The sequence below is a fragment of the Littorina saxatilis genome, linkage group LG12 (genome assembly GCF_037325665.1).
Source record: "Littorina saxatilis isolate snail1 linkage group LG12, US_GU_Lsax_2.0, whole genome shotgun sequence".
Taxonomy (NCBI): Eukaryota; Metazoa; Mollusca; class Gastropoda; order Littorinimorpha; family Littorinidae; genus Littorina; species Littorina saxatilis.
Genome location: NC_090256.1, coordinates 14351313 through 14368143, shown reverse-complemented (window position 1 = coordinate 14368143; position 16831 = coordinate 14351313). Strand labels below are relative to the sequence as shown.

The following is a 16831-nucleotide window of genomic DNA, read 5'->3' as shown; positions in this document are numbered from 1 at the left end:
ATATTGGGCAAAAGAATGTTTGCTGTGTCGAACCAAAGAGTGTATCCCTACACTCTTTGGTCGAACTGCGCTAATCCAGAAATAATGTGCCTAAGAACATAAGACTTGAATAGATTGACCACTCTGACATTAACAAATATACGTTCATCGTCATCGTCATCATCATCATCATCATCATCATCATCGTCATCGTCATCATCATCATCGTCATCATCATGATCATCATCATCATTGTAACACAAGCAGGAATATGGCCACAAAAGACACCCCCCCCATGTGAATGTTGGTGGGTGATTTGCCAGTCCCCGTTGATAATTGCCTGGCTTCATTTTTCAGGCCATTGTTCCATTTGCCCTGAGAAATCATTCGTTTTAGATTTAGTCAAGTTTTGACTAAATGTTTTAACATAGACGGGGAATAGAAACCAGGGTGATGGTGTATATATGTGTGTGTGTGTGTGTGTGTGTGTGTGTGTGTGTGTGTGTGTGTGTGTGTGTGTGTGTGTGTGTGTGTGTGTGTGTGTGTGTGTGTGTGTGTGTGTGTGTGTGTGTGTGTGTAGAGCGATTCAGAGAAAACTACAGGACCGATCTTCATGAAACTTAAAATGAAAGTTTCTGAGTATGATATCCCCAGACGCTTTTTTCATGTTTTTGATACGAAGCGAGAGGTTGCGAGTTCGACCCTGGGTCAGGGCGTTAGCAATTTTCTCCCCCCTTTCCTAACCTAGGTGGGGTTCAAGTACTAGTCTTTCGGATGAGACAAAAAACCGAGGTCCCTTCGTGTACACTACATTGGGGTGTGCACGTTAAAGATCCCACGATTGACAAAAGGGTCTTTCCTGGCAAAATTGTATAGCCTATAGGCATAGATAAAAATGTCCACCAAAATACCCGTGTGACTTGGAATAATAGGCCGTGAAAAGTAGGATATGCGCCGAAATGGCTGCGATCTGCTGGCCGATGTGAATGCGTGATGTATTGTGTAAAAAAAAAAATGCATCTCACACGGCATAAATAAATCCCTGCGCCTTGAATATGTGCGCGATATAAATTGCATAAAAATAAAAAAAATAAAAAAATAAAAAAATCCCTGCGCTTAGAACTGTACCCACGGAATACGCGCGATATAAGCCTCATATTTATTGATTGATTGATTGATAAATGTCTTTGATGACGTCATATCCGGCGTTTCGTGAACAAGTTTGAGGCGGCACTGTCACACCTTCATTTTTCGATTAAATAGATTGAAATTTTGGTCAAGCAATCTTCGACGAAGCCCGGACTATGGAATTGCATTTCAACGTGGAAGCTTAAAAACTGATTAATGAGTTTGGTCATTAAAAATCTCAAAATTGTCATTAAAATTTAAATTGCAGTAATGGACCCAAAAATCATTTAATCTTAATCTTTCTGTTCCCCTGAATCCAAAAATATAAGATATCTTTTTATTTATATATTTGTTTATTTTATTCTTTATTTATTTGTGTCTTTTCTTATCACCACAAAAAAAGCAACCCGTTTTAAAATGCTCGTTAAAACCGAGAATGGAACAGGCAGCTGATTTCTCTCGGCAAGCTTTAACATCAAGAGAAGTTAATGGCAGGTAATTGTCTTGTCTCGCCCTGCTATCTCTTCACTTCAAACAAACATCTTTTATAACAAATTAGGGGCGAGATTATACTTTTAGTGTAACTTGATTTTCTAAGAACCATGTTGTTGCTATGGGAAAAGACCGTAACTAGCGCCTAGCGCTGAAAGAGTATCTCATCTACTAATGACAATTGATAGATTTGGTGTCTCACTATCAAGAGTAATAAGCAGTCAGGGTACTGATTCATGCAAAGTGTTTTGAGTGGAAGGATTTGGAAGAGTGTGCAAAACGCAGTATCAGTCTCATCTGAGAGAAATTCAAGTTTTACGCCCTCACAGCAAAGCCATTAGGGGCATGTTCCCGGGTTTTAACCCGACTTTAGATGAGATACACAAGTGTATGCGTGTTTAGGTGATATCAGCCATCTGCACTTATGGCAGAATGACCGAGGTATTTTTCGTGCCACTGTGGTGACACAGGGGTGGGACATGGATACCGTCTCTGGGTCTGGACATAAAGTTCACCCGTGTCCGTCCTGGACGGATTCGAACCTGCGACCTTAGGATCACAAGTCCAGTGCTCTACCACCTGAGCCACCTGCGCTACCCGAGCCCCCTCAGCAGTCTCATCTGTGATATGATTCTTGTGATGGGGAAAACGAGAGGGAAGCTGCTAGCTCAGTCAGCAGAACACTTGACCTGTCATTCTCGAGTAATGAGTTCCAATCCAGGCCGGGGAGGACGCATGAATGCGTGTACATAATGCAGTTGGATTTCATGTGCAAACCCAGAGACGGCTTCTATGACGGCTTACTAGTGCCAAAACCTCATAATTGTAATTATCAAGGGAAAATTAGTAAATTTGTTTTACCATTTTCACGTGTTTATTACTAATTTTCCCGGGAAAATTACTAATTTTCCCGGAATAATGACTAACTTTCACCTGTTAATTACTAATTTTTAGTTTTGGCTCACTTCCTGACGGATTGCTAGTGCCAAAACTAAAAATTAGTAATTTTCCCGTGAAAATTAGTAACTAAGTTACTAACAGGTGATAACAGTAACTGACAGCGTTAATTAGTAATTATCACGTGATAATGGGTAACCCCAGGTTTTGGCACTAGTAAGCCGTCATAGGGCTTACTAGTGCCAAAACCTCATAATTGTAATTATCAAGGTTACTAATTACTAATTTTCCCATGATAATTACCAATTTCACGTGTTAATTACTAATTTTCCCGGGAAAATTACTAACTTTCACCTGTTAATTACAAATTTTTAGTTTTGGCTCACTTCCTGGCGGATTGCTAGTGCCAAAACTAAAAATTAGTCATTTTCCCGTGAAAATTACTTATTATCCCGTGAAAATGAGTAACTAACGAGTGAAAACAGTAACTGACAGCGTTAATTAGTAACTGATTATCACGTGATAATGGGTAACCCCAGGTTTTGGCACTAGTAAGCCGTCATAGGTTTCCATGCCCCATCATCGTGCCACCCGCGCTGTGGCATGCCATGTAAAAGACCTCGGCCATTCTGCAAGAAGTGCAGTTTGCGGATTGCAGCTAAACACGCACACAACAATAACAGCACTTTATATACAACCTGGATATACATAGTGCGACAATTGATGTTGCTACCTTTCCACTGGGAGGAAGCGACCCGAATTTCTTAGAGAAGGAATACAAAATAAACATGAAAATAACGATAAAAAGATGGAGGAAGGGTACAGAGGGGAATCGAGAGGCACACCTATAAAGTTACGTCCCAGGCTAACCACGGCGGCACCGGAAAGTGTTCAAATTATTGACCGCCTCGTTCACACACACACAACCACACACACACACACACACACACTTATATACGCATGCTCGCACACACGCACAAACACAATCACGTTAATACGTACACGCACGCACCCAGTCGCACACACACACACACATACACAAACACGCACGCATAGCGCGCGCACGCACACACACACACACACACACACATGAACATGCGCGTACGGCTTGGCGTGGCATCTAGGCTTGCTGCACACAAACCGCAGTGTTGTACACGACACAGTATCCAGACAATACAACAATGTCCAAATGCGCACGTTCAGCACGGAATTAGCGCTTACTACTTTGGCTGCGGTTACATTCATTTGCTGGCGTGTTCAGCCCACTAAGAAAGCAGTTTTTAAGTGTACGTTTGGTGTTGGGGGAAAATCCTTGAGATGATTTGTTTTGACAGCGCGATAAGTAATTCGCACGTGCAGCAGCTTGTGCAGATAACGCGGTGGCTGCACACGCGCTTTTTGTTCACTGTTGGCTGCTAGTATATAGTCATCGCTAGAGATGTTGAGCCTGCTTTTAGGGGAGAGGGAGAAAAAAATGCGGTTAATCTGACGAAAGATAGAAAACGGGGAAGAAAACAGAAACAAGAGAATGGCGAAAGATAATTAGAAAAATATTTTATTTGAAGCTTAGCAGCATAAAAAATCAACTTTTGTGAAAGTGATATGAAAAATACGTGAAGCCTTCGTTTGTAGCTCTGTCAGTTTTCTCAGTGTATGTAATTTTGTGTACACCCAAAAGGCGTGTTCCTTCAAGTGTACTGCTAACGAAAAATAAAACAAGGCGCTGTTATTTCAGGGTTAAAAGAAACTTGTTGAAGGTAAACATGTTGTGAATGTCCTGTCAATATAAAAACAAGATAGATAGTTTTGCTTTCAGAAATAGGTCAATCGTTTTGTGTGTGCTGGTATTTTATCCAAATGAGAGTTTCTTAGTTACTTATCAGCGAAATGATAACTACTTCTTTCATTTTAAGTAATGTACCCTTTAAATATTTCGCACCGATGCTTAAGCGTAATTCGTCCGTTGTAGATAGAACTGGGACACTTTCTGGAACTCCTTTGGTGGCCATTATCTCTTTGAAGGCACACTTTGCAGAGTAGCAACGTCAGTGCTTCAAGAGGTCACATAATTTCATCGCTTTGCCGTGTACCCCTTCCAAGAATTGTCGCGAATGGTCAGTTTTTTTCTCAAAGTTAATTTTTTTGGAAAAACAAAGCGTCATACATACTTGTTATTTTCTTTACTTTGATGTGATTCGATTATTTCGCTTGAGCTATACGTAGCAAAAGCGCAGTGTCATCAGAAGATCTTTAAAAGCAAAATCCAGGCAGTTGGAAGCAGAGGAGAAGTGACTATGGCTGTTTCTCTGTGTGTTGCAGACCCTGGAGCAGGAGAAGCGCCGTGTGCAGCATGAGATGCAGCTCTTGAGGATGGCCATGCACGCCGACCAGGACGGCGACAGCAACGGCAACAACGCCGCCACTCAGCACAAGACCACCAACACCAGCCACAACCAGCCACCGCAGCAGGCTGACGGCCACCAACAGGTGCAGAGAGGCGCCGTCCTGCCGCCACACGACACCACACGGGCCTGGCCTGCAGCGGGTGACAGCGTGTCCATGGCTCCCCCTTCCCCACAGTGTGCCCAGCCACAGTCTGCTGACCTCACCCTCCCCTTCACTGTGTCCGGCTCTCCCTCCACGCCCTGTAACGACGCCTTCTGCAGCCAAGGCTTCGATTCGGACTCCTCGTCCTCTCCTGACATCAACTTTAACGTGATCGGAACCTACTCGGGGAAGGAGGACGCGGCTCTCCACACATCCTCCGTGGCCACTGGGGAGGCTTCACTCTCTGGCGGAACCTACACAGATATGGCGGTGCCCAACGAGAACGACCTTGCGCTCTTTTCTGCCTATCAAGATGGTGGCGACAACAGCCAGACCGTATTGGCGAGGCGGCGTGGAGAGAATGTCACAAGGCCATCCGCTGCCAGGCGTCGCTCGGCCTTTGTAGGCCTGACCCAGACAGGTATGGAGGGAGAGTCTGCTCTGTACAGCTCAGGGGTCAGAGGGACGCTTCATTCCCAGCGTGACGATACAGAGGAGCAGATGGGAAGTGCTGGTGACGATGGCCATAGTGGACTGGTAACATCACAGTGGTCAGTTGAGACCGGCCCTCTTCTCGCTGCACGTCCCAGTCCCGGTCAGAAGCGGCGTTACGCTGACCTCTCACTCAGGCACAGTGTGGACATGGACGTGGAAGACGATGATGACGACGATGATGTTTTTGACAACGATAGCGGTGACGATAACGCTGACATATACACACATACCTCACACGCCAGATCTCGCTCACCAATGGTACCTGAGGCACTGGGCCTTGCTGGCCAAGACTGTTGTCCACCTGCTGCTGAATCGCTCTGTGACCAGGCTGACCACGGTGGCCGGGCTGACGTCAAGCGGGGGACAGTGATAGTGTGGCCGCGGGTCACCAAGTCCACGCCTCAAAGCACGGAGGATGAGCAGGAGGGAGAGCAGGAGGGTCAGCACTCCGTGGTACCGGTCAGTCCGCCCATCTGGACCTCGCTGGCGTTACAGTCCGCGGCACGCAACATCAACCACCACCACCACCACTTCCTGGCGCCGTCACGCCTCCATGGGGCGCCTCTTTACGCAGCCAGGGAGGTAGAGGCCGTGACATCGGGCGTCAGCCGCAACGTCAACCTCTCCCCAAAGCCGAGGCAGCCAAGGAGCCCGGCGAAGAGATCAGGAGCGCAGAGCGGGGTCACCTCCCCGTCACTGACCCTGTCCGGCAAGCGGCCCTCCCTGCATGGCACGCTCAAGGCAGGCGGGAGGGGGGTACGCGGCGTGGCAGGCGGGAGGGGGGTACGCGGCGTGGCCCTCGCCAACCACGACCTGTTCCTCGAGGCCCTGCTGGAGGACGAGTGTGCGCTGTACGCCGGTCGTCTGCAGTCCTTCTTCAGGGACAACGGCACGGCACGTGACCGCCTCCAACTCCCGGACCCCGTGGCCACCGTCCTCAGCCATGGTGACGATATGGTACGACCTTTGTCCCCTCACTGTTATATCAATACTTCCTTAGTCTTTCTGTCTTTCTTTCTCTCTGTTTGTTGCTGGGGATATCACAATCAAGGAGTGTTCTACCGTAGACTAAACACAAGTGAGAAAGTCACAAATCTTAAATTATTTCATCAACATAACATTTTGAATCATCAAGACTCAGGTAAGTGTGTATATTTTTTCTGACGATAAATTCAACTCGACGCATATCGACGTAACTATGTTTGTTGTCATTTCAGCACTTCATGCCTATATGCGAGGATCCATCTTACCTCCGTCCTGCCTTGAAAGGATCGGCCTTTGCGTGCTATGTGCCGTTCTGAGTGTGATGCTTGCGACATACAGGATGCAGTCTTTACGTGTCTGTGGATGGGCCAGTGGTGAGCGCCTTGAGCACACTCCCCAGCTGCAGTTTGAGTCGTGACTACAACTCTGGCAATGTTGGGAGCCTACAGTCGTGACTGCAAGTCTGGCAATGTAGGACTTGAAGCCTAACGTGACTGCAAGTCTGGCAATGTAGGGCTTGAAGCCTAACGTGACAGCAAGTAATGATTGAAGCCTAAGGTTGTGACTGCAAGCCTGCCTTGAAGCCTAAGGTTGTGACTGCAAGCCTGCCTTGAAGTCTTACGTCGTGACTGCAAGTCTGGATTGAAGCCTAACGTCGTGACTGCAAGCCTGGATTGAAGCCTAGCGCCGTGACTGCAAGCCTGGCTTGAAGCCTAGCGTCGTGACTGCAAGTCATGATTGAAGCCTAAGGTCCTGACTGCAAGTCTAGCTTGAAGGCTAACGTCGTGACTGCAAGTCTGGTAATGTCGGGTTTGAAGCCTCACGTCGAGCTGGGTTGGAGGTCATTAGCCAAGCCAATGAATGACACATACGTACATCATCTTCAAACTCTGACAAGCAGGAAAATATTGCGCTGTAGTGCTAGACTTTTCTGTCAACACTGGAGATTGTGCCTTTTCTGGGGAGCGTCCTGTTGGTGTGTCAGTGAAAAATGGTTGGTTGTCTCTCGGCTGGTCTACGCTCAGGTCACGCATATAAATATCCTCGTCGCTTTAGTCGGCGTCATGTTACTTACTTAATTTTGTTGATCAAGTACTCGTATTCCTCAAAGGACGACGCACTCAGAAATTACTGAAGAGACTTTTTTGGAAGCAGAAAACGAAACAAATGAAAGTGTGAAATTACCAATGTGTTTTTTGATGGAAGACTTGTCCGTTTTGGTTTGTTGGAAGTCAGGCGCCTATATTTGAAGAATTGTATCTCACGATGTGAATGTAACTATGAACATAGATGAGTGGTGGTTTGCACCCACGCTTGGCATTTGACGCGTAGCTTTTGCCGACTGTGCATGGATTATTTTGCGCCACAGACATCCAAATGATTGTCGTCTGACCCCAGTGTTCTATATAGCCCAGTGCTATTGTACAGTTGCATTGCTTATTAGTTTGTTCTCTCCCTGGGATGTTTCAGTCACCGATAGCTTCGTGGTGCCAGTTTGGATGGAATGTTGAGTTTCCACGAATATCGAAGTAATGTTTTTGGAACAGGTTGTGAAAATCTTTTTCTGTGGATCAACGTAACGGTTTGCCGCTGAACAGGACACAAAAGACACCCGACACTGATGCTTTCAAAGACGAGAACTGACCTCACACTACTTTTGTTGCTGCCCAAATGGGCTTTGGCATGATTTTTGGTACGTGTGCAAATTTAGGCATAGATCTATGAGTTGCATGAGTAGCTGATTCTTTCTTGTGGTGTGACTGCTTTTACCTGATATCTGCATCACGAGGCGTCAGCGATGCGTGAGCTAGTTTGTGCCTTTTTGACATACATGTACGTGTAGTTAGCTTTTTCTGCAAGTCAGGATGGTGTAAATAAGATATTCGTATTCATACTATTCGATTCAATGATTGTCAAGAAAAGTTATTGCATGATTTAACATGTCGACATTGACAATTCGACCATCGAAAACAATATCAGAATGGGAGAAGCTGCATTGAAGTTCAGAATGGGAGAAGCTGCATTGAAGTTTTCTTACCAAAATAGGCTCCAAAGTCCAATGATATGCAATCTGAAAGCCAGCTCCTTTGGATCCATATTAAAATCGCTTGATGTTAACAGTTTGCATGGAACGAATTTGCATGAAATGATATGAACACGTGTTGTTTTCTTGGGCAAACGTTACTGACAGCAATGGCCAACTTGTATGAAATGGCAATGGCAGGCGTTATTAGCCGAATTGAGACTTTTTCAAATACATCTCTTTTTTCCCAATGGCAGGCGAAATTGGTGAATAGAATTGACTCACTGTCAGTTCCAAGTGAAAGTGACTTGAGCGGAATTTTGTGAACTATGCAGGGATGGCCAAATCGTAAGATTGTAACTTGCCAGCCGGGCGAGTAACTTCGAGAAAGTCACTAGCCCGCCAGAAATTTCGCTGGCCCGGTACATACCACAGTTGCTGCATCTGCAATGCTTATATGACTTTGAAACTCGATATTACAACCAAAAGTATTGCAGTTGACCAGAATGTTTCACTGGCCATCCGGGCGAGTTGCCAGGCAGTTTCTACTAGCCCGGCGGATTTCCTACTCGCCCCTGGCGATCAGGCGAACAATTTGGCCATCCCTGCTATGATACTGGACAAGAACCTTTGTGTTTCCTGGAGGTTCCAGGGACGCTTCTGCTATCTTTGGCGAATTCCGAAAAGGAAGTGGTCATCTCTGCTGTTGCATGGCAGTGTTGCTGGCAAGATGTGAGCAAAGGATCTCTTCGGTATGTGGGTGACCTCAACACTGCTACTACGTCAGTGTCACAGCGTGGCTACTGACTGCCACACGCTCGATCTACAGGGACATCGTGCAAGTCGGACTGACTCTTGTGATCAGTGGAATACATATATATACCTCAACAAAGATATGAATATGTTTATGCATTGTTGAATTTTGTTCATAGCGTGACGTAATACACAAACGCAAGCATTATGTGAAGTTGATGTTGTATTTTTGTCGGTGCCTTCCATGCTGGGACCGCTTCTGTTGTGAAATGTGCTTCAGCTGCAAGTGCTACTTTTGGAGATGCGTGTGTTCAGATTTTGTTGTCACTTTGTGTTCAGTTTTGAGGTACAGTTGTCTAGGGACAGTCAAGGACATTGATTGACAATAATTATGGTGTTATTCTCTATACTAAAAGGAGTGTTAAAATAGTTCTTAGATGTGTTATCAGAAGTGGCTTAAAGGCACAGTACGCCTCCCGTAAACCATCACAGATACTGTCAGGCTTTTACACACCGTGAGTACAAACACCCTTCCATTTGAACGCTTACCAAACGGGAACATCCTAGGTGCCCTACGTAAAGAGCGAGCAATTTTCAAAAAATTAATTTTGCGGATTGTCTGATAACAAAATCGGACCGTGGTGCGTTTTGGCGCTAGACCTAACTTTTAAAATCTAAATAATAAATTGACAGCTTGTTACACAAACATTCTTTAATCATAAAAGTACAATTCGAAGTTTTGAAAGTTTGAAAAAAGAAAAGCCCGGAAGCAGGATCACGCAAGGTCGTGATTCTCGTAGCAGACGACGGTTTATGCCTATCGCCATTTCCTCTGAACAGTCAAACGCCATCGCTAGAGTTCTTGTGAATCACAGTCGTTTGTTTCGTTTACATTCAGAGGTACATAATAACGTGCTATTGCAAATAAGCTTACAACGAGTCGTATTCAAATTACAAACTGACGACTACATTGTGAAAAGAGGAAACTGGATCACACGGGTTCACGATGGCTCAGGGGTAAGATAAACCACGCCAAAAATAAATTCTTTAAAAATTGCTCGCTTTTTACGGAGGGCACCTAGGATGTTCTCAAGCGGTGAGTGTTTAAATGAAAGGGTGTTTGTACTGTGTGTAAAAGCCTGACAGTATCTGTGATGGTTTACGGGAGGCTTACTGTGCCTTTAATCGACATAGGTATAGAGTAGTATCCTACATGCCCACCTGTTAAGCGAACTTCTGATCAGTGTACGCAGATTTTGATGTTTGTTGTAAATCCAAAAACAAATAAAACTAATACAATTTTGATGTTTGGTATAGTTCCGAACCTTTGAACCATTTCACGATCTCACAAACAAGGGCAGATTCGTTATAACCTCTCAGCTATTCTGTTGTACCTGCCAATCCCCCTTACCCCCCCCCCCCCCCCCTTCCCTCTCTGTACGAGTGATTACGTGTAACGGTTTTGGATGAAACACTGTGACGGTGTTGCCTCTCTGGTGTTTCTCAGAGATATGTGATGGAGACGTTGGTGCCTCACGTAATTCCAGTTATATATATATATGGTTAGCTTGTACGTCTTCAGAAACCTAACATTTCTAAAATATAATTGGATATATTTGTCCACTAAAAAGTGACGTGCTTTTTATAACTATTAAAATACAATGACAGACCAGTACATTTGGTGTTTGGTTTTAAACCTTTCGTGTAAAATGCTGCATGTTTACCTGCATGGTTCAGCAACCTTCTTTCCGCGTTCTGGTCGCGTCGATGTGAGTCGGCTTACTTTACCACGGCAAATTGTTAAAATGATTTGAAGACGTTAAAGGCACAGTAAGCCTCCCGTAAACCATCACTGAGCTCCCCGAGCCTTTACATACAGTGCAAGCATACTTCCATTTGAACGCTCACTGACCGGGAACATCCTGGCTGCTTTCCGTCGAGAGTGAGACATTTTCAAAGAATTTATTTTCGTGGACTATCCGAACGGACTATCAGGCGCCTCGTTTTGATGCTAGACATAACTTTTAAAATCTAAACAATAATTTGACAGCTTGTTACACAAACATTTCTAAATCATAAAAGAATTCTTGTTTCATCAAGACAAGATCAGTACAATTCGAAGTTTTAAAAGTTTGAAAAAAGAAAAGCCCGGAAACGTGTCACGCAAAACGGCTTTCTCGTAGCAGACGACGGTTCTGCATAGCGCCAGTTCCTCTGAACGGTCAACCGCCACCGCTCTAGTTCGTGTTACTTGCAGCCGTTTGTTGCGTTTTAGATTCAGAGGCAGGGGCTCACATCCACGTCGGACATCGGACATACACGGATATTTTTTCCAAATGTCCGATACATTTTTCATGCAAGAGGACATATTATGTCCTATTGTTTTTGTCACAAAGTGGTCATAGTCCGATTATGCTTTCATTTGATCCGGACATTGTCAGTATTTTCCAATTTACAGTCGTTTGATTTGCTATTTTATCGATGTTTTGCGAAGCGATGTGTCTCTCCAAGCAGACGAAACTTGGGGAGACTTTATGTGCTTTTATTTATTTATTTTTGTTTTTTTATAGAGAAGAGGGTCGCAACTCTGATTGCTCTAAGCCGGTCGACAGTTGCCTCCCTTCGCGGGGTTTTTTTCTCAGAAAAAGCAACATTCCGCCGAAACGAAAATTGGTGCCAGAAAAAGACCAGAAGCGTTTGTACTTAAAATCTCTGCCCTCATCAGCGGCTAGTACCACTGAAACTGAGTTACCTCTGGCCTCTGAGCAGCCAGAGCCAGATGAAACCGTCGCTCTAGAAAGTGAAACTTCGGCGCCGAAGAAAGACGTTACCCCCTCCCCCACCCCCGCGTGTGATTTGTTCTGTTACCTTTTTGCCAAGAAAATGATTTTACTTGTTCTGTTACCTTTGTGCCAAGAAACTAGTTAAGTTTAATTAAATTTACGTTTTGTAGCGAAAAAAAGTCCTATTGATTTATCTTTGTTCAGGACAAATGTCCTATCACTTTTGCATTGTCCAGGACATTTGTCCTATGCCACCTCTCATGGATGTGAGCCCCTGCAGAGGTACACAATAACGTGCTATTGCAGATAAGCTTACAGCGAGTCGCATTGAAATCACAAACTGACGACTAAATTGTGAAAAAAAGGAAACAGGATCACACGGGTTCACGATGGCTCAGGGGTAAGATAAACCACGCAAAAGTAAATTCGTTGAAAATTGCTCGCTTTTTACGGAGGGCACCTAGGATGTTCTCAAGCGGTGAGTGTTTAAATGAAAGGGTGTTTGTACTGTGTGTAAAAGCCTGACAGTGTCTAAGATGGTTTACGGGAGGCTGACTGTGCCTTTAAGAAACCCCCCGCGGGTTAGGGGGAGTCCCATATTGGTTGGGACGAGAAAGAATTTCCCCGATGCTACCCAGCATGTCGTAAGAGGCGACTAACGGTTCTGTTTCTCCTTTTACCCTTGTTAAGTGTTTCTTGTATAGAATATAGTCATTGTTTGTAAAGATTTTAGTCAAGCAGTATGTAAGAAATGTTAAGTCCTTTGTACTGGAAACTTGCATTCTCCCAGTCAGGTCATATATAGTGTACTACGTTGCAAGCCCCTGGGGCAACTTTTTGATTAGTGCTTTTGTGAACAAGAAACAATTAACAAGTGGCTCTATCCCATCTTCCCCCTTTCCCCTATCCCATCTCCCCCCTTTCCCCGTCGCGATATAACCTTGAATGGTTGAAAACGACGTTAAACGCCAAATAAAGAAAGAAAGAAAGCCTTTAAGAACACAGTGTTTACCTGTGTGTTTGTTGTAATGAAGGTATCCAACACGTCACGCACAATTTTTTTGACGCTCTGATCGACTTCAAATCAAAAGTTGTTTTCGAAATTCGAAAAAACAAATATTTGTTTTATAGTCACTCTAGTTGAAGCGCCTGTGTGCATTATAGCTGTTAGATTAGAAGTTGCTAAATCGTAACAGTTGTGCGTTTTCTTGTAGACTGTTGCCATACAGCAGTGATGGATGCTGTGTGTGTGTGTGTGTGTGTGTGTGTGTGTGTGTGTGTGTGTGTGTGTGTGTGTGTGTGTGTGTGTGCGTGCGTGCGTGCGTGCGTCTGTGTTTCAACATCGAAATGTGTGAATTATTAACGCCTAGGTTCCTTTATTAACCTGTATACTGTTGCCTCATTTCACGTGCTTCTAGGCGTATGTATATATGTATATGTATGACAATGTGATGTTGCTGAAATGTGGAATTGTTTTGGTGTAGGGCCTATATACTCTCGCAACCCACCCACAGTCAAACATAATACAATGGTGATAATTCTATATATAGTAGTGTGACATTATTTGAAGGTGTGGCGATTTTTCAGTGTATGTCTTCTGGGGTAATGTCACAGTAATGTATGATAAAAAAAAAAAGTACAAACATACAAATGCAACCGCTTAGTGCAATTCTCTGTCATCATTTGTACATAATATGTTTGTAAATACCCAAGCATATAGTCTTCTCGCGGCCCCCCGCGGGTTAGGGGGAGTCCCATATTGGTTGGGACGAGAAAGAATTTACCTGATGCTCCCCAGCATGTCGTAAGAGGCGACTAACGGATTTTGTTTCTCCTTTTACCCTTGTTAAGTGTTTCTTGTATAGAATATAGTCAATGTTTGTAAAGATGTTAGTCAAGCAGTATGTAAGAAATGTTAAGTCCTTTGTACTGGAAACTTGCATTCTCCCAGTAAGGTAATATATTGTACTACGTTGCAAGCCCCTGGAGCAAATTTTTGATTAGTGTTTTTGTGAACAAGAAACAATTGACAAGTGGCTCTATCCCATCTCCCCCCTTCCCTCCGTCGCGATATAACCTTGAACGGTTGAAAACGACGTTAAACACCAAATAAAGAAATAGTCTTCCCGCCATTGTCCTTCAGTGCAAAGCTAGTCTTTTAAGTGCAATTTTTTGCCAAATAATTGTAGAGCAGCCCTGGTTGGTTGCTACTGCGGAGTGAATGCACACCAAAAACTGTGATGGTAATTGGCCACCGCCCGTGTATAGTTGTTAAATGTTATTTCTCCACTATACACCAAATCTGACTAAAACTATAGCATGAGATGGTTTGATGCAGATTGTAACTAACATTCGTAAAACTGCTTAATAAATATATTGAATGTTGATCTTTCACCGGCTTTCGTTTGTGTTTACTCGGCGCGTCAGTTTTGTGCAGTGTCTGTAGTAACTGTTGAATATTCAGGTGCGCATTATTTGTGTTTTTGCTATTGGAAAATGTCACAGCTGCTTGTGTGGATGTGGAACTTGTTCTTTATCGTTGGGGAGATTTTCGGGACAGAATTTTGGGTGTTTTTGTTTGCTTTTGTTTTGTTGTTGTTGCGCGGTGGCGTAAATGAAACGACTTGTTATTGTGAACAGTAAATTGAGCCCATGTCATGATTTTTGCATCATTTTTCATTTTTCAGTCCTTTTTTTTCTTCTTTTTTTCCCGTTTTTCCTTCTTCCTTTTTATCTTCTACTGCTTTCTTTTAAATCTTCTTGTTTTGATAATTCAGATCAGGAGAGGTTAGATGATTTACTTGTATTTGCGTGCGTGTACTTTGATGCTGTCTCCGCGTTGGTGTGTGTGTAGCGAAAAACATGGAACTTATTAATTTTAATCGATGACAAAACGAAACAGTCGCTAGAGATTCGATCTACTGATCGTTTTGTCATTATCAGCCAGAGGACAAGATGAGCTATGGCCATAGCTATTTTCAAAGCTTCTGAAGAACTAATAATATTGTGACATTTTGTTGGGTTACTAAAACGCGATATCTGCCGCTTCCAGCTTTTCCTGTGTTTGAAAACTCCCCTATGTATCAACTTGAAATAACCACGCCATACCCTCCCCGCCTTTTCTGCCGCTGTTAAAACATACACATACAGTACCCCCCTCCTCCCGCTCCCCCACATCTCCCCCTTTTTTCTTCAAAATGTCCTTCCAACCCCAGACCTCATGTAGCCCCTTTGACTGTGACACAACAACTCTGTGTTGTGAGTCGGTCTACTACTCGTGAGTCACGTGTCTTTTCGTGAGTCACGTGACTTCTCTAGAGCTTTGTGACGCGTGTTTAGCCAGGTTCTACAGCCGGATAGGTCAGTAGGCCCACGCAGCTTATATTTCACCTGGAATGAATGTCTCTAGTTGTCTTGTCTCGGTTCTTACAAACTGGTGGCCGCTTAGAGTTGTCCTAGGTTCGATACTTAGCTTTGTTCCGTTTTTCTTTAGACTCTGATAATATTATGGGTTGATAAACACCGGAGATACGGCTTTGGCATGATTTTCATTTCTTGGTGGTCCTATCGTTAATCAGTCTCACCGTTCTGATCAAGTACATCAACACCAGAGTGTGCGAAAGACTCCAAAATGCAGATGAAACAAACCAACCCCCTTACTTCGCAGCCATTTTGAACGATCTCAGTCACCCAACTATTTTTTGATCAAATGCTGACGTAAACTCATGCCGTCAAAAGATGTTCGAGTTTGTTTTTGTAACAATGTTCATCAAGTGGATTAACAAACAATTAAACCACTGTAATCCGGAAAATGTCTTAATTCGCTGAATAACAATGGGTTGTTTCATACGTTAGATCGGGAAAGCCATATCTAGCATCATATCTTTTACAAAAACTATTGTCTGTTTCAAAGACTTTCAGCAATGTTCAACATTATAAATCGAGAAAACTAGACACATCGAAAGAAATTTGGTGCAAAAAAACAGTTTTCCTGATCACAAATCAGTGTGTAAAACTTTCTTTACAACTTTCTTTCATAAAGTGTACGTATTTTTCTAGCAAGGCGTATCCCCCGTTTCGAGTGAACACTGTTTACGTGGTGCACTACCTGTGTTTAAAAAAAAAAAAAAATACACAACAAATTTCTCTTTATTTGAATGAATTTCACAAAGATTGTTTTAGAGTGCAGATTAAAAAAAATCCATGCATGAAGAATTTGAAAAAACCCAGTTGGTTATATGAATAAAGCTTACATGATGCACTCTACGGCGAAAACTGATACATTTTCTTGCCGGGCCGGTGTCACGAACTGAAAACTGCTCTCATTGCGGTCAATGCGCATACGCTAACATGGGGAGATTAATCAGGTCGTGAACAACCTAACCCTAACCCTTACCCTAATCCTCACCCTAACCCAAACCCTAACCCCATGGTTCGTTCGGTCAAAGGGTCGCATTTTTTTTAAGTCCAAGCCATTGGCGCATTCTCATTGACCGCAATGAGAACGATTGTTCAGCAGAGGTTTTCAGTTCGTGACACCGGTCCTTAGACTGTTTTTGAAGAGTATATGTGTCTGTATTTTGTGCTCTTTTGTTATGCGAGAGCTTCGTTTTTACACACGTGTTTTCACAGGTGTAGATGCACAGCGAGTTGAGTATTTCAGCAGTCAGTCTTTGAGACTTGCTGGCAGTATAGATTGCCTTTCTCCGTCTTTTTTTCTCTCCATGTTACACCTTCTGCTTCTCATATT

At 43.7% G+C, this 16831-nt stretch overlaps 1 protein-coding gene across 1 annotated transcript in view; it reads left to right on the top strand.

The window, feature by feature from the left end:
• Nucleotides 1–16831, top strand: part of LOC138981307 (uncharacterized) — an 88148-nt gene that overhangs the window by 71208 nt on the left and 109 nt on the right. Inside the window, exons 10-11 of the mRNA XM_070354171.1 lie at nucleotides 4816–6495; nucleotides 6756–16831. The exon at nucleotides 6756–16831 is cut by the window's right edge and continues 109 nt beyond it. Coding sequence (XP_070210272.1) covers nucleotides 4816–6495; nucleotides 6756–6839 — 1764 coding nt within the window. The 3' untranslated portion in view covers nucleotides 6840–16831. The remainder of the gene's footprint in view (nucleotides 1–4815; nucleotides 6496–6755) is intronic.